At 43.9% G+C, this 27,933-nt stretch overlaps 1 protein-coding gene across 7 annotated transcripts in view; it reads left to right on the top strand.

Annotated features, from left to right (window-relative positions):
* The window catches only part of FHIP1A (FHF complex subunit HOOK interacting protein 1A), a 115,014-nt gene that overhangs the window by 49,680 nt on the left and 37,401 nt on the right, over positions 1-27,933 (top strand). For 4 of the 7 annotated variants that reach the window (XM_014574378.4, XM_075930047.2, XM_075930046.2 and 1 more), the window contains 3 exons: positions 15,723-15,956; positions 17,767-18,393; positions 24,897-25,052. In XM_014574378.4, the coding sequence (XP_014429864.3) occupies positions 15,852-15,956; positions 17,767-18,393; positions 24,897-25,052 (888 nt within the window). In that variant the 5' untranslated portion in view covers positions 15,723-15,851. Of the gene's footprint in view, positions 1-4,551; positions 4,677-15,722; positions 15,957-17,766; positions 18,394-24,896; positions 25,053-27,933 lie in introns of all 7 variants that reach the window. The other 3 variants (XM_075930042.2, XM_075930041.2, XM_075930039.2) reach the window with 1 other exon arrangement.

Raw genomic sequence — 27,933 nt, 5'->3', positions numbered from 1 at the left:
GAAAGGCTTTAAGATAATATTTGAGCACTTTCATGTGTACTGGCTATTCCATTTATTACGTAGTGACAGTATGCCCTATAGTCTCTAATCCACTGTTTGATAAAGCACTTTGGAATACCTTGTATTTGACAAGCACTGTACCACAGCAAATCTTACTCAAGTATTTATGTTTGTAATTATAAACTCCACCTAAAGCATCCTTGCACTTATTGAGGAAAATCACAGCTATAAAATTGTATGCCCTTAAAACCTAATAACCATGAAAAACTACTTTTGAGAGCAAACTACTCCAGACAACCTTTGATCACAGAAAATAAAATCCTATTAGAATTAATTCTTTGCTTCTCATTAATCCTTTAGCCTGATTTTTACTGAGTTCCCCATCACATCATGTAGCAACTGTGCTAAATGTGTAGCTGAAGAACAAAAAACAAACACAACTTAAAATTCTTGCCTAAAAATGTTTAGCCTGCAGCACATGTTATTTTAGTCAGTGATGCAGTATTATGTTAGTTGCCCATAATCACCTACAGATCATAAACTCAAGAACAGTTAGGAAGGACAGATGTTTCTCTCAGTACAGTAACACATTTTCCAGTAGTCTGTTTTAAAAAGGTCACAGCAACAATGAGCAAAATGGAAAGGTATGGGGATATTTTCAGGATCAATTCAATTGACTTCAGGTATTCACTTCAGTCTTTGACTTTGTCTTGACATTCATTTTGGAATCCTCTGGCTCCAATTTTGAATACATACTGAGATACTGGTGACTGATAAATAATGCAAACTGGAGCAGTGCAAAGTACCTGACTTCATTCTGATGGCAGTTCTGGAGAGGAAAAATAGTTTCAACCTAAACTTTTTTTCTGTTTATTTTTGGCAGAATGATTTTTGTTACTATCATTGAAGGAAATTTCTAAGCAAAAAGACCCAAAGACTTAAAACATCAGCTTATTATTTGAGAAGCAGAATGTAAAATCACCTACAATAAAATTGGGTCTGATTCATTGTCCATAAAGAGTGAAATTCAAAAACAAAGAGCATACATTTATTTATAGTGATTTTTTTTCTTTTTTTAATCTATAGTTTTGTTTAAAATAAAAGCCCTTATTCTATTAACTGTCAACCTAGGGTTACACATCTCCAAGATTCAACCTTTTGTCTAAACCCAGATTGAATGACCAGGTATTGTAATCTTCCATTCATTGGCCTTGAACAAGTGCAAGCATCCCTCTCCTGAAGTTCATTCACAATGTGCTTCTAAGATCTCCCTGGTTCAATGCTCTGCTTTTGCTGCAAAATGCAAATGTCTTGTCTTAACCTTCAACACTCTCCATGTTACCCAAGAATCAACTGGTGTCTGTTACCAGAGAGTTACAGAGGTTGCGGGTATCTCCCAAATCAATCATGTATGTTCTAGTTCACCAAAGAGAGTAATGTGAGATCTCTAATAAAATCTTATGTCCTACTAATCTTTACAGTCATTGTAAGTTGTAAATATGGATGATATTTAAGGAGTTGTGTATGTACTCAAAATACGCCTTAAAGTCTGTCACCAGCCACAGAGGACAAGTTTTCTTTGAGATATGAGGTAATATATGTATCTCTGTAGAAACAAAAAATATACATTGTAAGCCCTATTTAAATATGGAGTCAAGCAGAAAGGAGCACACATGAAAAAACAAGCCATAGGATTACTCTGGCCATGTGCTAAAACAATGAACTTTGGAGGGGTATACATTGGAAATGAGGAAAACACTCTCTTATACTGCACCTAGAAAATAAACTGATAGCATGCTTACATTTGTGAAAATGTGATCCTGATCAGCTATGCAAAAGGCTTTGGATGAAATAAGGCTGCTTTAGGCAGGAAGTTAGCCTGTTAAGTTTAGTCTCTAGGGCTATATCTACACTGCAGAGTTCTATTCCGCATCTTGAGAGCAAGCCTGTTATATAGAAATATAATGGGCTCACCATTCTGACTTCCCTGTAAACCTCACTGCACGAGAGTTAAGAGAAGTTTCAGAATAGCACTTTAACTTGAGTTGCTTGAAAATTAACTTGAAATAAGCTATCCAGTGTTACCCAATTTTATTTGTCCATGGAACCCTTTTCAGCTTTTCAGAATTTCAAGGAACCCCCTAGGTTTGTCAAGCACCAAAAAAAAAAAAAAAAAAAGGGGGGGGGGAAGAGACCCACCAATGCATGAAAATCACATTCCTTCCCCAAGACCCCCACCCCTTCTCTTCTCTGTCCCCCTCCTCTCCATTTGCTATCCCCAGCCCTTATACACTCTCACTAGGTTGAGACAGGAGGTGCAGGCTCTGGGGTGGGAATGAGGGATTTGGGTGTGGGAAGGGGTGAGAGGTGCAAGCTCTGGGAGGGAATTTGGATGCCGGAGGAGATGGAGAAGGGGATACTAGCTTGGGGAGGAGGCTTCAGGGTGGAGAGTGTTGGGGTCAGGTGAAGAGTTGGGGTACTGAGCAAGCCATGGGCTTGTGGATGTGAGGGTGCAGGAGTTTGGACTGGATATGTGAGGGGCTCAGGGAAAGGAGGTTGTGAGTATCACGGGCTCAGGGCACAGATTTGTGATATGTGGATGGTGTAGGAGTGTTGTGGCAGAAGACTGAGGATGTGGGGATGCAGGAGTTTGGGGATATAAGAGGCTCAGGACAGGGGCTTCCAGTGTATGATAGGCTCAGATTTGGGGTCACGTGGTGCAGGAGTGTTCTGATGCTGCAGTGAGATGGGGGTTTGGCCCCAATTGGGGGCTTGTTGGCCTGGCTTCATTTTTAAATAAAATATTATGTCAAAATCAAAAGATTTTAGCATTGTCTTTATTTATGAGAGGGGTGAGGAACCTGTTTTGAGTCCAGGGTCACCGACCCACAGAAAAGTCAGTTGGGGCCACACAAGTGATATGCAAAAGAAAACCCCCCTCCAAAAACCCCCAAGCTTCATGAATGTGGTCCCAGCTGTGCTGGTGGGGGCAGGGGACCGAGTGCTAGTGGGTACTGGGGCTGGGGAGAGGGTGCTGTGGTCCTGCTGGGCACTGGGGTGGGTGGCAGGGTGTTGGGACAAGGAACAGGGTGCTGTTGGGTGCTAGGGTGGATGGCACGGTGCTGGGTCCAGGGTGGTGCTGGGTCCTGGGGTGTGTGGCAGGCTGCTGGGGCCAGGGACAGGGTGGTGCTGGGTGTTAGGGTGGCTGCTGGGTGCTGGGGACAGTGCTGGTGGGGACAGGGGACAGGGTACTCATGGGGGGGGGGACTGGACAGGGGCAGCTGGGATCAGTACCTGGCAATTCTGTGGCAATTCTGCAGCACCTCTGGGTTCCGTGAAGTGTACGACTGCACTCCCTCTCCCCAAACAGCTGGCGTGCGTGCTGCCTGAGCAACAGGGGCTGTTGCACCCCAGCAATTTACTTCCGTGATGCCATCCTGCGGGAGAGGGAGGGCGCGGGGAGTCCCAGGGCAGAGCGTGCTGCCTGAATAGTTTGAGCTGCGAAGGCACGGGTCTCCTGAACTTCTTCCCTTCCCCCGCACTGTGCAGAGAAGCCCTGGAACTAAGTTGCCGGGTGCCACAGTCCCAGCTATTCAGGCAGTGCACGCCAGCTCCTTTGGGGAGGGGAAGTGCTTCCCTCCCCACTGTGGGTCACGTGGGGTCACTCCTGTTTGGCACTCTCCTGGTGTGCTGGCCGGGAGCAACTGTTCCCTCTGCCTCTGCCTCTATACGCCTCTGCTGGTTAGCCGGCTGTAAAGGGGTGGCAGTCCGCTCCCCCTTTTCTGTCAGTTGGCTCTGTCTTTAATGGCCACCCAGCCGTCCTTTTGCTAACCAGTTTATAATTGTTTCTGCCTCCATGGCAGTCCATTTTGTAGACCCATACCACAAGCGTCTCCAACAGTTTTGCCCTGCTGCTGGCGGGTGGGGGTAAGAGGACCCGGACTTGCCCTTGCTCATGGGTCCCAGCCCAGGGCCCTAAAAACAGGTGCAGGCAAGGACATGTCTGGCTGGTGGGGCTCCTGCCACAACGCACCAATCCGTGGGCCATCTGTAGGCAAGCCCCGCCCTGGGCTTCTTCCTATCCCCAGGGACCTCGGACTTTGGCCCCCCCCGTGTTCTCCTAGCTCCGATGCTCACCACCTCCGCACCTTAACTCCAGGCACTGGGATAATGCTGATGCTTCCTCCCCCGCTCTGATTGTGCTCCCGTTCCCCTGTCTCCCTCTAATCTCTCTCACTGCCTCCCCCACCCTGTCTTTTGTGGCCACAGCCCTTTTGAATGCCCTGCTCTGGTCCGCCCTGCTAACCCCTCCCCCTGACGCACGCTCCGTCTTGACATCACCTGTCCTGCCCCTTGCCACCCCGGATGCACGGCCCTGGCTCAGCTTTCCCCCGGCGGCAGAACAGCCCTGAAGAACAGGGGGCACAGACAGGCATCTGCCCCTTGTGCACCCCGTAAAAGGCAGGGGTTGGTGAAGACTGCATGCGGATGGATCAGTCCTTCCCCCAGGGATGGGTCCATCCCATCACACCGGTGCTCTCTCTTTCACAGGGAATGCTGGCTCCTCGTGGAACCCCTACTTTTGCTTCGCGGAACCCCAGGGTTTCACAGAGCACCAATTGGGAAACACTGAGCTATGCAATTTGTGTAGCGCAAACTGCGTAGCTTATTTTGAGGTAAGGATGCTTTGTAGACAAACCCTTACAGTCATGTTATGATGTTGGTTTATATATAATCCTTCTGTTTAGATTATCCTTACTTGCTATCTCTTAAATATTGATCTTTGATAATTTTGTATTGTTTTCGCTATAACTGTATATCAATGCTGTGGTATTCCAGAAGGAGCAAATCTTGAACTAAAACAAACAAGTTGGTGTGTGCACTATTGATTTGGGGAATTGCAAGCCTGGTATTTCTATGAATGTTCAATGGATAAGGGTCTAAACACAATAGGGAGCACTTCAAAGGGTCGCGAGGACTGGGGTGCGCCTACCAGGGGTGCATGAGAGCGCCGCGGGGCCCAGGGCAGCGCCGCGGGGCCCCGGGCAGCGAAATTTCACGGGGCCCCCCCTTTCACATGGTGCATGTGCAGGGCCTCGGGAAGCGCGGGGCCCGGGGCAGCCGCCCCGCTCGCCCTGCCCTAAGTCCACCGCTGGCGCCTACTGTTAACCTGCAAGTCAAAGTGAGGACTGGCACAGCCCACTGGAGATTATTTAACAAATGTGGTATCAAGGAGCCATCACTCAGACAGGCCCCAATAAGTCTCACTCTCTCTGGAGGCAGGGGCAGTAACAAGATGACTCTCGGTTCTGGGCACACCAAGATCTAAAATATTCCAGAATGTAACTTCACACTGGGAAACTGGAGTATTTGCCTTGTGTAGACAGGTTCTCAATGAACTTTGTACAGGACCTGGGGAAAGAAATGTTCTCCACCAACATGGAGGCTTGCTGCACAATGGCTTCACAGATGCTATCCTCTTGGCTCAGGCTATGGGCTGTAGTCGCCATTTGTGTACCTTCTACTGGGTGGCTAGGCTTATGGACTCAATCACATGAAAAAAAATGTATTGGTCATACTACTGTAGCAACCAGAAAAAAAGTGGATCTATACAGTTAGTAAGTTATTAGCAGGGCTCAACAAATAATGCAATCTACTCACCCATGGCGAGTAGATTGCAACCCGGAAGAGCTGGGTTCGGGCGATCTGTGCATGCGCAGAATGATCTGCGCATGCACAGGTTCCCGGACAGCACGGCTGGCGAGCAGGGTTTGCCGCGGTTCGGTGAGCCCTGGTTATTTGCATAGTCAGGATTCAATGTTTTTCATAGAATCATGGATGATTAGGGTTGGAAGAGTCCTCTAGATGTCATCTAGTCCAACTCTCTGCTCAAGGCAGAACCAACCCTAACTCCAGCCAGGGCTTTGTAAACCTTTAAGAATGGAGATTCCACCACCTCTCTAGGCAACCCATTTTAGTACTTCACCACCCTTTTCCTAATATTTAACCTTGGCCTCCTACACTGCAATACACCATGACCTCTGACCCCCGCCATCACCACTAATACTGGTAGTAAAAATGCAGCTGCAGAGTTGTACAGATTTCCCCTCTCTACAAATCTTTTAGTGCAGACAAAACCTGTAATGGCAGGTTCAGTAGCCAGTTTCTCAATGTGTTGCCCATTCTGCATAATTTTAGGGAGGGAAGAGTCGTGTGAAAGAACTCTATAGCAAATAAATTCTTTTTAAATGTCTCTTTCTGGTTTCTGAATGAAACTGGTAAATTTCTCTAAGTCTTTCCATGACCACTGAAAACCACAGCATTTGGGCAACCCTGTGAGAGCCAGTAATGGTCAAGGAAGAGCAGCAAGCCTTTCTTTGATCAAAACGTACTATTAGGTATGTGTACAGTCACAAGAGAGGGACAGACTAGAGATTTGATATCTCATTTAAAGGACAACCCTTCTAACAGGGCAGCAATAATACTTGCCATCCATAACGAGGAGTGTACATTTACTGAGCCCGAGAGCCCTCTGAAGATGGACGGGAAATTCCATTATATCTGCTAGATGTCTGTTCCTTTTGTTTTTATTCTGCTGCTCTGCACTGATGTATGATAATAGCTGCCTGCATAAAGGTGTGCATTTATTATAATCTGTAAAGCATAGACAAAATGGGATAAGTGATATGCCAAGGGAATGTGCTGTGTTTGTTATGGTTTTTATAAGTAGACACTCAAGATGAGGGTAGAATTTTGTGGGTAAATTGGGAGTTGCCAGTGCTGCCTCTCTGATTAATGTTACTGAAAGAGTTTTCCCCTGTGAATCTGCAAAAGGCAGACTAGTATGGTTGTCCACTACATGTACATGTAATATTAATATTAAAAAGCTTTGTAAATTAAACGTTTTAAAACAGAAATATTTAGTAGCATTTTCCCCCCTGATGTCAAGCTTTAGGGTGGGGCAAATTGTACATGTAGAAATAGCTTTCATCTATAAGGTACTTACATGGCCTCCACTAACTTAGTGTTTAAGTGCCGCACAATCTTAAATGCAGTTATTCTCCAGTACTCCACTTATATAGGAAAGTACCACATTTTCATTTTGTATTGTGCTGCAAGTGACATTAGGGCAGCCAGAGCTTTGTATCATCATCTTTTTATTCTAAATTAAAAAATAAATTTAAAAAAAGGAGAACTTTGGTACAGAACAACTAAGAGACTCGCCCAAGATCACATGGGAAGTCTGTGGCAGGAAAGGCAATCAAACTATCCTTTTGATCACTGGATTGCTCTCTCCTCATCTTCAATTTCTGTTTCTAAATATAAATTTTAAGACATGATTTTTCTTCGTTTTGTTTTATTGTAGATGGCGCTGGCAATGCCATTATTAAGGATTCTCATTTGGAATGTTAAACTTAAATTAATGGGAAATTCACATCAACTATTCGATTACTTGATAAGGACGCTTCTGCCTTTGAAGTGTAGCAATAGCCCCAGGGCTGTTGCTACACTTCAAAGGCAAAAGCGCTGGTCCTGTGCTCCCTACGGCATTTCAAAGTGGCAGCGATGCATGGAACACAGGGTCTGGCCTCAGGCTCATGTGGTACTGACACTTTGAAGCACCCCCTCTTCCTCCTCCCCTCCTTGCTGCCTTTTTCTTACAGAGGCAGCGGGGGGGGGGGAGGGTAGGTAGCGACTAGTTGACTAGTGTGTCAACTATCTGTTCAATGTATAATTCTCATACTTCAGGTTATACAATGCTTTTTTTTTTTTTTTTTCAGTTGCTTATAACTTTGCCAAACTTTTAACTACTTGAGCTGGAATTTTACATGCTGGCTGGCTGCCTCAGGCTGTTTTTTTCTTAGAAGTTTTAGCTAGAACAGTGATAGAAATGTAGCCATATTAGTCTGGTGTAGCTGAAGCAAAATACAGGACTAACAAGATGGTTTATTAGATGATGAGCTTTCGTGGGCCAGACCCACTTATTAGATATTAGACAGGATCACAAAGAAAAAAGTTTCTTGCCATTTCAACCAGAAAGGACACTGTCTCAACGACTTAATTACCTGCATCCTGCTTCAAAGACCTTAAGACTTCACTTCAAAGAGAATCCTCTGAGCTGTCATTCATTCTTAAATTCGACACTTTACACTCAAATTTGAATAAAGACGCTAATTATCTTACCCATTACAAAGACAGTTTCCCCAATTATCACCTCTAATATCATTAGCTCACAGACATTTACCTCCCCCCTTTCGCCCTCTCTCTATCCCCCTTCTGTTCTGAAATTCGATTTGTCCTTTCCATATGTGTTCCTTTTTTTAAATTGTATCCTTTGGTATATATAGTTGTGACTATTTTCTTCCACTATTTGATCTGAGGAAGTGGGTCTGACCCATGAAAGCTCATCATCTAATAAACCATCGTGTTAGTCTTTAAAGTGTTACATAGTCCTGTATTTTGCTTTAGCTAGAACAGTGTTTCTTAAACTTTTTAAGACTGAGGAACACCAAACAATAATTTTTTTATGGGGAACACCAAGGATTTTTTGTTGAGCAAAAAAACCTAAAAAGTCGGGGGTAAAATTATTGGGGGTAAAGGGGAGTTATTGAGCCAAAAAAAGTTGCCTGCCCCTTTAAGGGCAGCCATTTTGAATTCTGTTTGAATTCTCCGCAGCACACCTCCGACTGCCTCATGGCACACCAGTGTGCTGCAGAACACAGTTTAAGAAACACTGAGCTAGAGCTTGGGGAACAGTAGGTTTTGCCGTGTTAAACTTTTTTTTCTTAGTTGAGAAGCTCTGACAATTCCTTGCTTCAAATTTGGCAGGAGGGCTGCTTTTTAGTCAGCCTTTCATTGTTCTTGTGAAAATCTGCTCAAATGTGACCAAGTTATAAACCAAGGATCGGGAACCTGATGAACTTGACTTGATCCAGCCTGTGGGGCTTGGGTCCTGCACCCTCCGGACACAACACTGGGGGCTGGTGCTGGTGCTCCATGGCGCTGGTGCTCCATGGTAAGTTTCTGAGCCTCAGCACCCCTGTGTGGGCTAGAGTGCCAGCATCAGCTCCCCGCTGCGGGAAAGGAGGAGCCCTGAGCCTCACAGGCTGGATCAAGGCAAGTTGCAGGCCACATCCAGCTTATGGGCTCTGTCTGGCAGGCGAGGAAAAAGTGGCTCAGCACGGCATTGCAGGGAAGCGCTCTCCCTGCCCTTGTTTGAGTCTCCACTCCTATTGTGCCCATGGGTTGGGAATCATGGCCATGGTGGGATGGGGTGAGGTATCCACAAGTGGGAGCTGCACTAGGTCAGTGCCCCAAATCTCTGTCCCTCTTGCCGAGACCTTGCACCCATGGTGGTAGGCATTCTGGGGGCAGTGTTGCTGTCCTCCAGCACCTGCCCTCCCTGTACTCTGAGACTGGGGCCATACACCCTCCCTATGCTCCAGGGTGGGGTAGGCTGGAGCTGCACACCATCCCCATGGTGAGGAAGAAGGGGGGTGCAAATGCATGGGGAGCTGCTCCAGGGATGCGGCTTGGCTCCTCTGGGGAGTGGGGCTGCAGCAGTAGGCTGTGGGCTTGCTTCCCCCAGCCCTACCTTCACTGACCACCCATGCCTTCTCCCTCAACCTGCTCCCATATCCTCTCTCCAGCCCAGACCCTGCATTGCCAGCCCATTCCCTGATAGCCCCTCCCACGCACTGAATCCTTCATTTTTGGCCCCACCCCAGAGCCTCAAGGGGCCTCACAAAATCTACTAGCCTGGGGCCTCTAGAAAAGTTAATTAGGCCTGCGGGGAAGCCCTGAGCTTTGATGCTCCCCCTCCATCCCATAAGAACATAAAAATGGCCGTACTGGGTCAGACCAAAGGTCCATCCAGCCCAGTACCTTGTCTGTCGACATTGGCCAATGCCAGGTGTCCCAGAGGAAGTGAATCGAACAGGTAATCATCAAGGGATCTCTCTCCTGCCATGCATCGCCACCCTCTGACAAACAGAGGCTAGGGACACCATTCCTTACCCATACTGGCTAATAGCCTTTTATGGACCTAACCTCCATGAATTTATCTAGTTTTCTTTTAAACCCTGTTATAGTCCTAGCCTTCACAACCTCCTCAGGCAAGGTGTTCCACAGATTGACTATGTGCTGTGTGAAGAAGAACTTCCTTTTATTTCTTTCAAACCTGCTGCCCATTAGTTTCCTTTGGTGGCCCCTAGTTCTTATATTATGGGAACAAGTAAACAGCTTTTCCTTATTCACTTTCTCCACACCACTTATGATTTTATAGTCCTCTATCATATCCCTCCTTAGTCTCCTCTTTTCCATGCTGAAAAGTCCCAGTCTTTTTAATCTCTCCTCATATGGGACCCGTTTCAAACCCCTAATCATTTTAATTGCCCTTCTCTGAACCTTTTCTAATGCCAGTATATCTTTTTTTGAGATGAGGAGACCACATCTGTACTCAGTATTCAATATGTGGGCATACCACGCATTTATATAAGGGCACTAAGAGATTCTCTGTCTTATTCTCTATCCCTTTTTTAATTATTCCTAACATCCTGTTTACTTTTTTGACTGCCGCTGCACACTGCGTGGATGTCTTCAGAGAACTATCCACAATGACTCCAAGATCTCTTTCCTGATTAGTTGTAGCTAAATTATCCCCCATCATATTATATGTATAGTTGGGGTTATTTTTTCCAATGTGCATTGCTTTACATTTATCCACATTAAATTTAATTTGCCATTTGTAGCCCAGTCACTTAGTTTGGTGAGATCTTTTTGAAGTTCTTCACAGTCTGCTTTGGTCTTAACTTCCTTCAGCAGTTTAGTATCGTCTGCAAACTTTGCCACCTCACTTTACCCCTTTCTCCAGATCATTTATGAATATGTTGAATAGGACTGACCCTTGGGGGAACACCCTAGTTACCCCTCTCCATTCTGAAAATGTACCATTTATTCCTACCCTTTGTTTCCTGTTTTTTAACCAGTTCTCAGTCCATGAAAGGATCTTTCCTCTTATCCCATGACAACTTAATTTACATAGGACCCTTTGGTGAGGGACCTTGTCAAAGGCTTTCTGGAAAACTATATCTACTGGATCCCCCTTGTCCGCATGTTTGTTAACCCCTTCAAAGAACTCTAATAGATTAGTAAGACATGATTTCCCTTTACAGAAACCATGTTGACTTTTGCCCAACAAATTATGTTCTTCTACGTGTCTGACAATTGTATTCTTTACTATTGTTTCAACTAATTTGCCCAGTACTGACTTTAGACTTACCGGTCTGTAATTGCTGGGATTGCCTCTAGAGCCCTTTTTATATATTGGCATTACATTAGCTATCTTCTGGTCATAGGGTACAGAAGCTGATTTAAAGGATAGGTTACAAACCACAGTTAATAGATCCACAATTTAACATTTGAGTTCTTTCAGAACTCTTGGGTGAATGCCATCTGGTCCCAGTGACTTGTTACTGTTAAGTTTATCAATTAATTCCAAAGTCTCCTGTAATGACACTTCAATCTGTGACAAGTCCTCAGATTTGTCACCTATAAAGGGTGGGTCAGGTTTGGGAATCTCCCTAACATCCTCAGCCGTGAAGACGGAAGCAAAGAATTCGTTTAGTTTCTCTGCAATGACTTTATCGTCTTTAAGTGCTCCTTTTGGATCTAGATCATCAAGGGGCCCCACTGGTTGTTTAGCAGGCTTCCTGCTTCTGATGTACTTAAAAAACATTTTGTCATTACCTTTTGAGTTTTTGGCTAGCTCTTCTTCAAACTCCTTTTTGACTTATCACATTTTATTTTGTGGTGTTTATGCTCCTTTCTATTTACCTCACTAGGATTTTACTTCCACTTTTTAAAAGATGTCTTTTTATATTTCACTGCTTCTTTTACATGGTTAAGCCATGGTGGCTCTTTTTTAGTTATCCTACTATGTTTTTTTAATTTGGGGTAATACATTTAAGTTGGGCCTCTATTATGGTATCTTTGAAAAGTGTCCATCCAGATTGCAGGGATTTAACTTTAGTAACTGTACCTTTTAATTTCTGTTTAATGGGGCTGGAATGTGAGGGAAAGAAGGTGAATGTCTCATTTTTTTTCCCCTCCCTGCATCTTAGTTGAGGTTCAAGTCTGTGAAGATGTTTTTTGTTTTGTTTTGCTTCTCACTTGTGTGTGGCCCCCTGATCAAAAAATGGTTCCCCACCCCTGTTATAAACATTTGAAAAAAAAATCTCAGTTCACAAGGGCACAGGAGAGATTTGTTAAACCTCTAAAGCTAAACTCCAATGTTACTGTGCACACTGAGCGTCCACTTCTGGTCTGCATAGACAAACTTCAATCCCATAGAACAACTGGGCATGTTCTAGCCCAGGCCTTCAGGAGCTATGCAGGGCTTGTCTTGCAATTGCAGCTCCTAGTTGCTGCAGGCTGGGATGGCACCTGTACTGAGGAGGGAGACGATCTCTCTTGTGTGTTCCTTGTATCACGTGTTTAGCACAGGGGTGGGTAATGCTAGCCCACAGGTCCGAACCAGTCTACCAGGACCCCCCTGCCATATTTACCTATTCCTCTGCAGCTATGGGGGAATCACAGCTCCGGTTGGCCACAGATTGCCACTCATACCTGCAGAGGTGCAAGTAAATATAGCTGCAGTGGCCCACCAGGAGCTAATCCTGGTTAACCATTGCCATTTTATTGCATCCCCTCCCCCAGCTTAGCACCTAGGCAGCACTGGAAGCAAAAGGCACTCAAAAGCAAAGTTGACAGTAGCTAGCATGGCAGGAAGGAGCCAGGAGACCCAGAGGGAAGGACTTGGCCAGTGTATAGGACTGGAATGATGAGAGAGGAGTGGGACAGGCTGGAGATGCCAGGGCATAAGGGACTTAAGACTAAAACAATTGAATGTTGCCCTGGAGAATTGGATTCTGTCCCTTCTTCTGTCAGAGTTCCAGTGAGATACTGGACAAAACATTTAAACCAGATTTTTTTCAGCTGGTCACTAATTGTGTGCTCTTCACTATCTGGCTGTCTGACTTGATACCCTAGAATCTGATCTGTAGAAGTGATGAACACTCACTGGCACGACTGACGTCCACAGAGCTGTGCCTGAATGTAAAGTATTATAAATGCTAACTACTCAAAACAACCCACATCTGGTCCCAGGCACATCAAATGGCACTCAAAATTAGTGAGCTTAATATTTCTGTGCCATAGTTGCCCATCAATAAATTGCCTCACCCAGGTTATCATGAAAATAAATTTGTTTGTAATGCATTTGGATACTCTACGGATGAGCACCATAGAAAAGCCCATGAGGAAATAAATAAATCTTTCTTCAGTGGAGGGTTTGAATAGTGTGCAGTAAATAATGTCTAGGGCTGCACTATGAACAATAAGGATATAACAAAATGTTGAATAGCGGTTAATTTACATGAATACTGATCATCCTGTGCACTACATAAGGGAGGACCTCTGCAGAAAAAGTATTTTATCCTGTAATTAAAGACTGGTATCATAATGCATAGGCATAAGAAGGCTGGAATTAAAGTTGCGCAGACTTAGTTTAATTCTTGCATTTCCTAACTTGTGTGCTTGACTTTTGCAAAAATGGAGGGGGGTTTTAGCAGTATTTTTGTGTGTAATTTCCTAGTTACAAACTTTGTAAAATCCTGGATAAGGAAATAATAGTGTAGTTGATTAACCAATAAGCAAAAGCTTACGGGTTAAAGCTATACACTACAAGCATTTCCCAATCTTTCCCCCTTCCCACACCAGTACATTTTTTTTAACAGGCTGGCCAGCAGCCTGGCTCAGTCCTGGCTCACTCCATGTTCAGGACCTACGCCTGCTACAGCTCTGCATTTACAGTGAGCCAGGTGGACAGGTAGCCCCTCCCCCTGGACAGGGGCTGTTGCTGTCTTTGATACAGAGGCAGCAGTGCAGGGTGGCAGACAGCTGGTCCATGAGGGGAGCCAGTTTTTAAACTGGCTCCCCTCGTGGACCAACTCTTCAGCTGGCACCCTGCATTACTGCCTCTGATACAGAGGCAGCAGCATGAAGTGGCAGGGGACTCATCGGGAGTGGGGCTGGAGCGCACTGGCTGCCAGCCCCACCCTCAGGAACTATAGAATAGTTGAGTAACTGATAAGAATTCATGAGGTTAATTGACAAGTCAATTAACCAATATTTAACATCCCTACTCCTGGAGTTTTGCACACTTACAGTTGAAAAACTGTTATTTGGCAGGTCTCACATCACAAATCATGTTTTCATGACAGAGTTCCATGAGTGCAGATAGAGCATGAGAGAGACATTGTTTGACATGGAAAGAAGAATTTTGATCTTACAAAAATATGCTAAATCTTACTAATATATTATTAAAGTGCAATAGTTGTTTTTTTAAACCCCAAAGAAATGTAGCCATTACAATAGTCTTACAATGTGACTTTGAGAATTTCCTTGTCTGTGTCTATCAATTATTGTGTTCTGCATATATTCATGAACTCTACAGGGACAGTATAAGTTGATTCAAGATCTGCCTCACAGTTGAGAGAAATGTGAAAGTTTACATAGCTCCAGAATGTGTAGAGTTAGAAAAAGATTCAAGAAGAAAATAATACTTTATACATAAAATCTCTGTAAATAATCCTGTTGAACTCCTTGTTCTCTGCAATTAGATGCTGTTGACAATGTAATCTTACCTGTGTGTATTTGTTGTCTTTTCCTACCATTTTACAGGGATTTTCAGTTGTGATCACAGAGGCAGTTTAAATATTCAATTTTTTTTGGTGAAATTGAAAGCCTGCATGGTTTGCCTCTTCTCTCCTAGCCCTTCTTCTCCCCTACCCCCAAATAGATGGTGGCTTTTTTTTTTTCCAAGGCCTTGGTGCTTGGTGGACTAATATGTTCTCATAAGTCTCTCATAAATATTTGGGAAATGTCTGACTTCTGTTTATTTTAACTCTATCCTGAAGGCGTATCATTGCTTTGATGCTGTGATATATAAGATAGTAAATAATGCACAACAAGAAAAATCCAGTGTTTGGTGTCTCTCTCATTCTCAAATTCCTCTGAACTAATATGTCATTTTAATTTATGGGACTTTGGATACACACATTCTTTTCTCCTTTTCTATACTTTTGTTTCCTGTTTCTGGTGTGTTTAACACTGTATCAGTGAATCCTGATCCATACAGAGTTCTAAGAGCTAAATGTGCACAGTTTACCTTTTACTAATCAAAAAGTGAAAAAATAGTCCTTATAAGGGAAAGATTATAAGCCCCAGAAATAACCAGAAACATATTTACATGGGCAGTTTGAAGAAAGATACTGTATGGGGAGAAGGATGTCAGAGCGCGCGCGCACACACACACACACACACACACACACACACACACACACACACACACACACACACACACACACACACACACACACAGAGTAAATGTTCATATATACCAAATTTGAATATCCTTGTTTATGTTGAATGTATCACCTTATTCCACACATTAATTCACTGACTTCTGCAGGACTGTTTGAGGAGAGAGGTTCCTTGTTATGGCTAAAAGGTATGTGAATCTAGCCCTATGCAACATGCTTACAAAGCTTTCTACTCAGAATTCTCAATGAAATGTATGTCCGTGTTTAAGTCCTCCTTTGTCATGCAATGAATCTGATGTGTTTTGTCTTTTTTTTTTTTTTTTTTTTTTTTTTTTACAGATTTCTATGAGCCACAGAGTCAGTAAATATATCTCCACCCTAACATGATGCTAGCACCTCCTTGATGTGACTACAGAGTTTTCAACAGAAATTGAATATGGCCTAATAGGATTGACCTTTGGAGAGTTTATGATGTCCTCCAGTACCAGTAGAAGCAATAACCAGCAGGCTGTGAGCCTGCAGGGAGTTGACCCAGAAACATGTATGATAGTGTTTAAAACGCACTGGGGACAGGTAATATAATTCAGTAATACTTAATAGTTTTATTGTTTAAAGTAGGTTGTATTCATAGGAATCTACTCCAAGTGGAGACTGGTACAGTAACATTGCACTTTTCAGATACAAGCCTCTATTTCACAGTGTTTATTGGCTAACACTGATACTTGTTTAATAATATTATAACTCAGTTTTTGAGCTAGGATTTTGCTAATCCACACGAAAAAAGACTTCACATTTGCAGCAAAGAGTGAGGTAATGTTGCTTAATAATCTGCGACTAGCATTGGGAGATGTAGATCTGTCAGTGACTCAGTGTGGTATTAGGTAGGTCACTTATCTTTTGACTTTGTTTTCCTATCTGCGTAATGGGGGAATAATGCTTAATCACCTTTTGTGTAAAGTGCTTTTAGATCTATGGGTGAAAAGCACTTTAGATATTGTCTACAGATTTTCAGGTTGCCCGGTGTAATTTACTTCTGCTGGGTTCCCCCCTCCCCCTTTTTAGAATCTGTGTGCCCCTGAAACTTTGTAGGGGCTGGAGATGCTCCAGGTGGCTGATCTTGTGATAATGACTAAAGCCCAGATCTTCAAGAAACAGAGTAGTCCTGTCACCTTAGGGTACGTCTAGACTACATGCCTCTGTCGCCAGAGGCATGTAGATTAGGCTACCCGACAGAGTAAAATGAAGCGGCGATTTAAATAATCGCCGCTTCATTTAAATTTACATGGCTGCCGCTTTGAGCCGACAAACAGCTGATCAGCTTGCCTGGGTTGTCGACAGCTCCCTTTGATGTCGGCAGGGGAGCGTCCAGACTATCGCGCTGAGCCGACAAAAAGCTGATCAGCTGTTTGTCGGCTCAAAGCGGCAGCCATGTAAATTTAAATGAAGCGGCGATTATTTAAATCGCCGCTTCATTTTACTCTGTCGGGTAGCCTAATCTACATGCCTCTGGCGACAGAGGCATGTAGTCTAGACGTACCCTTAGAGACTGGGCAAAACCCACTTCCTCAGATGAGCAGGCATCTTACTCTCATTGAAATCAATAGGAGTCACGCTCCTAAATAGCTCTGAGGATCTGAGCCTTACTGCCACTGAGGTGTTAAGTGCCATATTTTTAGGAGTCACTACTCTGCATTCCTTGATACAGACTGATGTGTTACAAGAGAATCTGTAAGCTTCAGGAGGGATAGCAGAGTTATTCTGTAACTGGAAAAGCTTAAACAACAAATAGTCTTGCAGCACCTTACAGACTACATGCTTTCTTAAGAGAATCTGTAGTTATCTACAAATTTCGGATGCCTCAGAACAAAGAACCATTTTCAGTGATGATTTGCACTGTCATCCTGTAGTGAGGAAACTCTTATTTTAAATATCTTATGTTATTTAGTCCAATCAAGGGAGCAAATTAAGGTGGCTGCTACTCTGCTCTGAGTGGGAGACCAGGCCACCTCAGCTCTACTGTTTTCTCTTGCACTAAGAGTAGGCCCATTCACTTGAGGCCTCTAGTTGCACAGAGTTTGGCTGATGCTGAAAGAAACTTGCCTAAAACAGTATAGCTCAGTACAGTAGAAACTCTCTAGCCTATGCTTTTAATAAATCCCAGATTTGCAGCTGTGGGGCTGCTTATGCAATCGGGCAATGCTCAGTGTGAGCAGAGATGTTGCTGTATAGTCTAGGATGTGTGCCAAATTTGAAGTTTTAAAAAATAACATCAGCATATTAAAAGTTTTAAAGCACGAAAAGAAAGATATTGATCTTTTTATTCAACTGTATATATTTTTAAACATTTACAATGGGATGATAAATGTGCATTTGGTTTGTTTAGGTTATAAAAATCTTAGAGAGGCATGACCCTTTGAAAAATACTCAGGCAAAATATGGGGCAATTCCACCAGATGAGGCCAGCACAGTGCAGAACTACGTGGAGCATATGCTTTTTTTATTAATCGAGGAGCAAGCAAAAGATGCTGCAATGGGGCCTATCCTGGAGTTTGTGGTCACTGAGAACATAATGGAGAAACTCTTCCTTTGGAGCTTGAGGCGGGAGTTCACGGATGAGACAAAAATTGAGCAGTTGAAGATATACGAAATGCTGGTTACTCAGTCCCATCAACCTTTGCTGCACCACAAGCCCATCTTGAAACCATTGATGATGTTGCTGAGCTCTTGCTCTGGAACATCCACACCAGCTGTGGAGTTGGAACTGGTCATCCTGCTGAACCAACTCTGCTCTATCCTAGCCAAGGACCCTTCCATTCTGGAACTTTTTTTCCACACCAGCGAGGACCAAGGAGCTGCCAACTTCCTCATTTTTTCCCTTTTGATTCCCTTCATCCATCGGGAAGGAACAGTAGGTCAGCAGGCTCGTGATGCTCTGCTCTTCATAATGTCCCTGTCAGCTGAGAACAATGTTGTCGCAAACCACATAGTAGAAAACACCTACTTTTGTCCTGTAAGTCTTTTTTTACCTTAAATTTGCTTTCTCTATATAACACTTTCATTTTTTACTTTCACTATCCTATAAGGCTGGAAACCAAGTCCTGTAGAAGTTACAGATGCTATTTGTAAGGGGTGGCATTGCTGGCAAAGGAAAGAGTTTTCACCATTAACAAAAGTCTTGCTGAACTGAGGCTTCCATTATCAAACTTGGCAATCATGGACCCTGTTCTAAGACTTTTAAACCAGCATGTATGTTCAGCTTCAGTTCTTGTTCAAATCTAATGTTACAATTTAAACAATAAAGCTATTACTTTATAGAGATAATCAGCCACCCTGCAGCAGAATAGTTGTTTGCTAAGCAAATGTTAAACCAGCAGGCAAAGATGGATTTCTCTTGTTCCAGTGCTTCTTTGCTTGCCTCCGAGTAAAATAACAAATTGAGACCTGGGATGAAATTAGAGAGGCAACATGCGGTATTTGGTAAGGAGGGGCAAAACAGCTATATGTGGCCACCTTGTTTGGAAGTTAATTCTTATTTACATTTTAAGGAAACCATGTCTCGTTTGCATATAACTGGGATTGAGCAGATTACAGTATGTTGAATCTGTCATCTTGGCCATCGGCTTGCTGTGACCTTGGACAAGTTAGCATTTTTGCCTCAAATCTCTTACGTATAACATATCAGTATAATGATATTTGGAATATTGGACCTTTATACATTTACAAAGTACCTGTTGATTCTTGAATGTCTGTGTATAGGAGTCCAATGAATATTTATTCAGGATTAGGGGTGTTGATTAATCGCTATTAACTCGTGGTATTCTATTACTGTTGAACAGCATGATTAATCACACAATTAAACACTTGACAGCCCTATTAAGGATATTTTTTTCATTGGCTGCTGCTTTGGCCAGCTCAGAATCAGAGGACTGTCTGCCCAAGTAGAGATTATGGCCGTACTCAGAGGCTAGAAATGCATATTTTGATTACAAACTTTGTATCACTAACTCTATCAATTTATAAATGGCTTCCTCCATGTGATTTCCTTCTTCCCCCCCGCCCACCATACACCCTCTATTAATTGCTAATGAATCCTGCACTATGGTAACTTTCCCTGCCCCCATGCAGACAACTCTCCATAAGGGTACCAGAAGGGTATGCAGGTAGAAGATAGTCTCTAGGTCTCAAGTTGTCTGTCACTTTCACTCCTGACACCATGCATGTTTGCTGGCAACATCACACATATAAAGTGCTCCAGTTCCGTAGCAGGGCATAGTAATTGCTTGGCCTGAGCATTCCTGCAGTGAGAGATGTCTCCTATGCCAGTCATGCAGGTGGCAATGCACTGTCATCACAATTACATCTCCCCCGTGGGCCAGCTGCTTCAGAGAAGGGCAGGAGATGAGCTTCTGAGACAAACAAAAAATAACAATCCCTCCTTCTCTTTCCACATGAATTTTCTCACATTTAGATGCAAATCCTGAATCCATCAGCAGGCCCAGCCAAAGAGAGTGCGGGGCCCAAGGCAGCACACTGAGCTGTGCAGCTCCTGGCCGGGTGGATGGGGCTGGGAGCTGGGCAGCGGGAGGCCCTGAATGCCTCACTCACCTTGCCCAAAGGCCGGGCCTGTCCATCAGCTAGACTGAAGAGGCAGGTCGGGGGGAGGACAAGATGTCCTCCTTCACGCCCAGTGACAGAGTTGCTAGTCCTAGCCCTTCCTACTTGCCCTTTTTTGATCAACCTCTTCAACTCCATCCTGCAACCTAAGCTTGTGTGGTGCTCACACCAATCAGGAGTTTGGTCGCAGCCTACAAAACTTATTTTTTTTCCTTTCTCACTATGATGATTTGCTGTTCCAAACACCACACTCATACATGGCAAATTAATGAAACAGTCTCTTCTCCAAGAGGCTCTGTTTGACCTAATTTAAAAGATACTGCTAAAGAACACATAAGCTTATTTTTTAAATTGCCCCTCAGATAAACACCATTATTGAATCCATGCAGTAACTTCCATAATTACATTTGCCAATTAATATGAAAAAAGCCTTTTTATGCTAAAGATAAAAGCCAACTATATTAACCTACAAACAGTGGGGAACTACGATTGACAAAAAGCCTTCCTAATTAGAATGATTGTCAAAGTGTGTTAGAATCAGCTTTTCTAACAGTAATGAGACTAGGCCAAGTCTGTAATAAATTCTAATGCAGTCTTATGGTTTGTGCTTCTTTTTTTTTTTCCTCTTAGCACTGGCAGGCAAACTCTTGCTAAGTCCTTTTTTTTTTTTTTTTTTTTTTTTAAATGTTGGTCTTAACAGAATCTAGAGGCATATTTTGCTTTTTACAAATTTGGAACAGCTTCGTAGGCATCAGTGGTGTCACACAAGATCAGAGATCCCTAAACTGTGGGGTACACACACCTTGAGGGCTGTTGAGGAATATTTGAGGGGGCACCATTCAGCTCTTCCCCATTCCTAGCTCTGCTCTGATCCTGCCCCCAGCCACATGCCTCACCCCATCCCTAGCTTTGGCACTGTTCTATTCCCGACCCTACCCTCAGTTTCATCTGGGGGACGAGGTTCCTGACTATGGGCTTGGCTACCAGATCATTCCTGCCCCTCAGGCTAGTGCTACAGGGCTAACAATTGCAGTACAGACTAAGGATGTTAAATATCAGTTAATTGAATAGTTGATTAACCTCATGAATTCTTATCGGTTATTTGACTATTTTATAGTCCCAGGGGGTGAGGCTGGCAGTGCCCTGGACTCCTTGCTGCTGTCAGAGGCAGCAGCATGGGGTGCCAGGCAGGAGCTGGTCCATGAGGGGAGCCAGTTTAAAACCAGCTCCCTTTGCAAACCAGCTGCCTGTCTGAGCTCCCAAACCTGGTGTGAGCTGGAACTGAGCCTGTCTTCCTGCCCGCCTGGCTCCTAATACACTTTAAATGCAGAGCCATAGCGGGGATAGGTCCCGGGCCCGGTGCAAGCCAGGACTAAGCCTGGTTGCTGGCTAGCCTGATAAAAAATTTACTAGTGGTGGGATCCGTGTAATCTATAGCATAATCTATAAGCTTTTGCTTATCAGTTAATTGACTACACTAGTACATCCCTGGTACAGATGTTCAGGGTTTGACTGGGGCCTAGTTCTGAGACCAGTAACAAGGGAAGGTTCTGGAGCCAGGGCTTCAGCCTGACAAGGAGAGCCTATACTAACATTTTTAGCCCTGGAGTATGAACCGGATTCAGTTGGCCTGGGCTCTGAGACTTGCTGCCATGAGATTGTGTTTTTTGGTTTGTTTTTTTGCTGTGTAGATATACCCTTAGTGTCCAAGGCTAAATAAACACAATTTTGCATCTTCCGAAGTGCATGGTATTTAAGCTGGGTGCACTGACCTTGTGGAGGAAAAGTATAACATAAACACCTAAAATTAACCAAGCCCTTTAGAATACTGCTGAGTCACACTTGCCACAAGGGCTTTACAGAGGATTTTCAGAGGCCTGAGGCAATATCTGAATCTAAACGCTCCTCCCCAAACTTCCAAAAGAATTACTGTGGAGATGACACAGTTGAAGTGGCAGCAAAATAGGCTGGGGAGTTAGAGGAAGTCTAGGCCTATGTGGTCACTGCTTTCCCTGTGGTGATAAGGGGACCCTGCCCTGCCTGTGTTTGGCCGGTGGTGCTCCTACTTACACAATTCTGTCTTGTGACCTCACTTCAGACAAAGTGGCGTCTCTGACCCTGCTCCTACCTCCAGGTTCTTCTGATGGATTCTCTCAGGCCTGATGTAACAATACCAGAGGCAGCACTGGTGGGTTCTGGGGTAGGCAAGTTGCTCCCGGGACTGTAAATGGCAGATGGACTATCAGTGGCCCTTACTTTAAACCAGTTCACAATGATGCTTGCTCCCATTTGGTCACTCTCATTTTGGGGGCCCTTTCAAATGAAGCTCAGGTAAAGCTATCTCTTCTCTCCTCCCCCTTCTTTACTTGTTTTAAATCATCCTTGTAGTGAAGTATGTGATCACACAAATAACTTGCACAGTTGCTGTAACTACTCATACTGCAGCTTCTTAATTCTTAGTCTACATCATGATTTAAAAAAAAAAAAAGAAAAGAAAAGAAAAACAGCACATCCCTCATACCTTTCCTACAGTATTTTTATATCTGGCTTAATTATGCCTGTCTATAGAAATTTATCTTCAAAGTTAAGTGGTTAGGAATGCAGGTCATTCAGGTACACAACCTTTGCCCTTTAGGGGTGAGCTAACAATTGTAATTGGTTTAAATAATGTACCATCAGGTCTGCAATCCCTATAAAATTAACTTTCGGATCTCTTGTTTTCTACTCTCTGCCATTCATTTTGTAATTGATAAATCCACAAGATCTGGAGCAGGGCTCTGACCTGCTCACATTTATAGGGGTCAAGTAGCTGTTTCTGGAGAACAGGGATATTCTTGCATGAAATCTGATGCATAAAAGCAGAAAAGGTCCCCTTATTCTATGGCCCTAATGACTACATTAAAGTGAGTCTCATTTTAAAAAATAGCATAGAAACTGTACAAAATCACGAGAGAGAAGGAAAGTTGTTGCTGTGGACAAGGTGTCTGAGAGCATTGTTGTTTGGTAACTTCTAACATCTGTGACTTAACTTCTTATGACTTTCAAAAAACTCAGTAATACTATCTCAGCTTTATACTTGCATAGCATCTTCTGTCTAAAGTAACTTTGGCAACAATGCCCATAATTTCTCCCATGAGTCTCCTCCCCTCCTCCACCTTTCCCTAGGAATAGACAGAACCTGTAACTATCGAAAGGGACTATTTTCCTGACTTAGGGTACGTCTAGACTACAGGGTTTTGTCGACAGATACTGTCGACAAAGCTTCTGTCAACAAAGAGAGTCTAGACTTCATTCAGTTCTGTCGACAAAGCAGCTTGCTTTGTCGACAAAACCCTGTAGTCTAGACACAACCCTAGATGCGATAACACCTTCTGTCGACAGAAGGCGCTATGCCTCGTAAAATGAGGTTTACCAGCGTCGACAAAACTGCTGAGTTCTGTTGATGTTATGTTGACAGAACTCAGCGGTAGTATAGACGCAGGTATAGATTTGTCGACAAAAGTCCACTTTTGTCGACAAAACTCTGTACAGGCAGTCCCCGGGTTACGTACAAGATAGGGACTGTAGGTTTGTTCTTAAGTTGAATCTGTATGTAAGTCGGAACTGGCGTCCAGATTCAGCCGCTGTTGAAACTGACCAGCAGAGGCTGAATCAGGACGCCTAGGGCAGAGCAGCTGGGGTGCTGCCGGGTTGGTCCAGTAGTGCCCAGAGCGGCGCTGCGGGACAAACCGGCAGCGCCCCAGCTGCTCTGCCCCAGGGTCCACAACAAAAGCCTGGTCTGCTGGGGGGGGACACACTAGCTGCGCGCCCCCCGCCCCCCAGCAGACCAGGGACACGGGGAGCAAAGCCGCAGCGGCAGAGGGGTGCCGCGCCTCTGAGGCTTTGCTCTTGCAAAGCCTCAGAGGCGCGGGACTGCGCCGCTAGTGTCCCCCCCCCCCCAGCAGACCAGGCCCCAGCCGCTATTTGTCCCGCAGCGGCTATTTGGTCGAGGTGGCGGGATCGCTGCCTGCGAGCTCCGGGGCGAGAGAGCCACGTTCGTAAGTGCAGATCCGACATAAGTCGGATCCGCGTAAGTCGGGGACTGCCTGTAGTCTAGACGCACCCTAAGTATGGCACCATGAGTTTCAAAGCCCAGGGACAAAAGGCAGAGATGTTGGATGCCTCAGTGAAATTGTGCTGCTTGTTAATAGGATGATCCCGTTTCCTAGAATTCATAGTGGAACTGCTGTGCATAACCAAGCCACCTGTAACCATAAAATGTCAGTCCCCAATGAGACATGAGCTGTTTATGGTTATGGAGTTATAAAGACAGTGGCAGGTGTTTCTCTGATGTTTCACCAGATGGCAGCAACATGTACAGCAGGGATGATGTGGCCCCTGACTGAGAAGCAGAAAGACACTCCCCACACTTCTCTCCCACACCTGGGTAGGCCCAAGCTAGGTAGATTTTGTGTGTTCCAACCCCATGGTGGAGTGTGTGTGGAGGGGTTGGAGCGCTAGCGCAGGCTCCCCAATGCTGGTGGGGGTAGTCTTGAGCCTAGAAGGCCAGATGCAGGCAAGCCAGGGGCCACATCTGGCCCCTGGGCCTTAGGTTCCCCACCCCTAATATAGAGACTGGTACCACACTGGAGAAAGGTGAAATCAGGAAGGAACAGATGTACAATTATCTTCCAAGCATAAAAAACCCAATGGTAGCTTGGTAGTTAAAATAGATTAAAATCATTAGATGGCCTTTGTGTTTGGCAGTTTTCTCTGAGTGGCAGCTATTAAAAGGAGAGAGATTTCAGGATGATACAAAACTAGTAGGAAAAACGTTTTCATGTTGTGTAGGAACATTGTGTAAGCCCATGAACTGAACAGTTGGGAAAGTGGCAGTTTCTTCTATGTTTCTGAATACAGGTACTAGCAACGGGATTGAGTGGCCTCTATTCATCTTTGCCTACAAAGTTGGAAGAAAATGGAGAATGGCACTGTCTGCTGAAAGATGACTGGCTCCTGTCCCCAGCTCTTGTTCAGTTCATGAATTCCCTAGAGTTTTGCAATGCAGTAATACAGGTACTGGATCTGACTTAGACTGTTCTATATAGTATAGCAGTAGCTATATAATTTTATGGATATCTTGGGAGTAGTTCCAAGTTCACTCATTTTAAGGCTACATCTTCACTGCACTTTTGTCATTCAAGGGTATAAGTCGTTTACAGGGTGTGAGCAGTAGTCTATAGAACTAATCTTTATTTAGTTTTTAACATCTTTGTTTAAATAAATGAATGAAAGCTCTGCTCTAAGAATTATTTTGGGGGTGGTTCTATGGCCTGTGTTATATAGGAAGCCAAGTTATATGATCACAATGGTTCCTTCTGGTCTTGGACTATATAACTCGATGAAAAAATGTCCAAAGCTGTCCATTATGGCTGTAAAGAGTAATCTACATGGCTGGCTTTCAAGTAGCAAATGCTTTTATTAATAAAATGTAAATATGCAGATTTGGGGGAGTTATTACAGCAAATAATTGGGAGATTTGTCTTAATTTTCTTCCTAAAGATTGTTGAATGCATTTTAAAATGCCCACATTGATATTAAAAGAAATCAAATGTCATTATTTGAGGGAAAACATAATTTTATCTATTTGAATTGACGAATGTCACATCTTTTACATCTAGGTTCTTAGAAAGGTCTACAAACAAAACCACTTATTTTCCCTAATGATGTGTACTGTATAAAGAATGTTGTTACTCAAGATGCTTAACTCCTGATAATTTAATTTGTGTTGATTAGTTGAATTTATGTTCAAAATGGTCTGTTTAGAAAACACTCTCTGTTCTTGATTTTTCTCCCCTCCACCCTGCTCCCTTCTTAATTCCTGGTTATTTATCTCCAGATTCAAGATAAAAATCAGGTTTTTTATATTATTTTAAGGTACAGTTTTTCTACAGAAAGTGTTTTTTATGAGCAGACAATATAAATTTTGCTGCACCTGTGGATTTGTTTTCTGTATGAGGATGTGTGCTCAGTCACATTAATGAAGTTGTCATATTTTACTGTGAATTAAAAAGTACTTTCTATATAATACTGTATGGAAAATATAGTGAAACACCTGATTTTGTTTAACACAGATGAAGCTTGCTTTATCATTAGAAAAACCACCTATAGAATCAATAGTTTTGATTCTCGAAGTAGCAATATAATGAGCCTTCTAATGCGTATGTGTTGAAATGTGAAATGGTGGCTGTACTCACTTCTAAGCTACCCTGTTCCAAAAGAGGTTACAAACTTAGCCAATGATATTTGAGACTACATTTTTTCAGTAGAGTGAAAGCTGTTACAGAGTAAAGGAAAAGTGAAATTTTAAATCGGTTCAAAATTAAATCAAAACAATCACATATTTTAAAGAATGCTTTTGTAAGAGCTGGGGGAGGAATTGAATTAATTTATATCTATTTTTAATGTAATGCTAGATTGTAACTTTACAGTGAATACCTGTGACTGAGGATATGTCTACACTTCATTTAAAAACCTGTAGCAGCAAGTCTGAGAGCCTGGGTCTACAGTAAGCCTGGGCAAAATAAGGCCTGCAGGCTGAATCCAGCCCACCAAGCCACTGGATCTGGCCCGTGGAGGCAGTGGGGAGCCCAAAGCAGTGAGAAACGCAGCTGTGGGGCACTTTCTCATTGAGTCTGGAGGGGAGGGGGGAAGATTCAGATGCTGCTCCTGCCCCTAGCACAATTCCAGTGGCCACTTTTGGACAGACACTGGCCAGTGGAAGCTACCTGATTTAATAACAAGCAGCCACAAAGCACAACTCTCCTGCTCACTCACTCAAGCACATGGCCGAGCAGACAAAAACATTTTAAGCTCTTCAAGCCTTTAGCTCTGCAAGCAGGCTGGTAAGTCTCCTCGTAAGACCCTGCCTCTGGCACCTCAGCCCCTCCCTTTCCCAACACTCTGCCCCACATTCCTGCCCCGCTACTCCACATGCACCATACGCTCTCCCAGATCTGGCACTCCATCTGATGCCGGAGTTCACAATTCCCTCCTACTTTAGATCACATCCCAAAACCCTGTACCCCAGTTTCTTGCCCTAGGTCACAATTACCTCCTTCACACAAACTCCCTCCTAGACTCCATTCTCCCTCCTGCACCCCAATCCTTTACCCCAAGCTCCCTTCTGCACCCAACCTCCATCCCAGCCCTGCACCACCTCCAATGATACCATGGAAGAGTGTGGCCCTCAACCACTTTCCAAAATCTTGGGAGTTGCCCCCCGTTAAAAATCATTGTCCATCCCTGGTCTGCAGTGTCTTATACTATAGTATCAAATCCCATGTCCCAGGCTTCATAGTCTAAATTACAGCATGAGCCTGAGCATCTATACAGCTGTTTTTATTGCCTTAGGGCTTGTCTACACTGCTAGGTTACTATGCTGAAACTTTTTTGCGCAGAGGTTTGAAAAATTATAACCTATGCCCGGAGTGCAGCAAGTTTCAGTGCAGTATAGTGCCAGTGTAGACAATGCTATGTCCTTTGTTGATGGGGTTTTCTTATAGCACTAGAATAGCTTTCTCCCAGTGCTGGTGCCACAAATATATGGTCACGTTAAAGAGCTGCTGTAGCAGCACTTAATGTTCTGAGCATAGATAAAACCTGAGTCTGAGCCTGAATTTGAAGACCCAGGTCTTCGTTCTCTGCGACCAGTTTTAAAACACAGTGCAAGCATCCCCTATGCTACAGATTCATCATGGTCACTCCATTCTCTGGTGAGGGCAGTATATTGCTGTCTTTTGAGGAGTAGTTTTTCTGTTGGGCCAACTACTCGTATCAGTGAATAAACAGGGAAGATTAAGCTAGAATTCCAGCCTTTCTCTGACTTCCTCTCCATTCCTACCCACTGAGTGGCAGAGGGGAATATTATTGGGGTATTAGTATTGTGCTCCTATAA

The sequence above is a fragment of the Pelodiscus sinensis genome, chromosome 4 (genome assembly GCF_052426305.1).
Source record: "Pelodiscus sinensis isolate ZL-2025 chromosome 4, ASM5242630v1, whole genome shotgun sequence".
Classification (NCBI taxonomy): domain Eukaryota; kingdom Metazoa; phylum Chordata; order Testudines; family Trionychidae; genus Pelodiscus; species Pelodiscus sinensis.
Note: the sequence above shows the minus strand (reverse complement) of the source record. Positions and strands in the feature narration are given on the sequence as shown.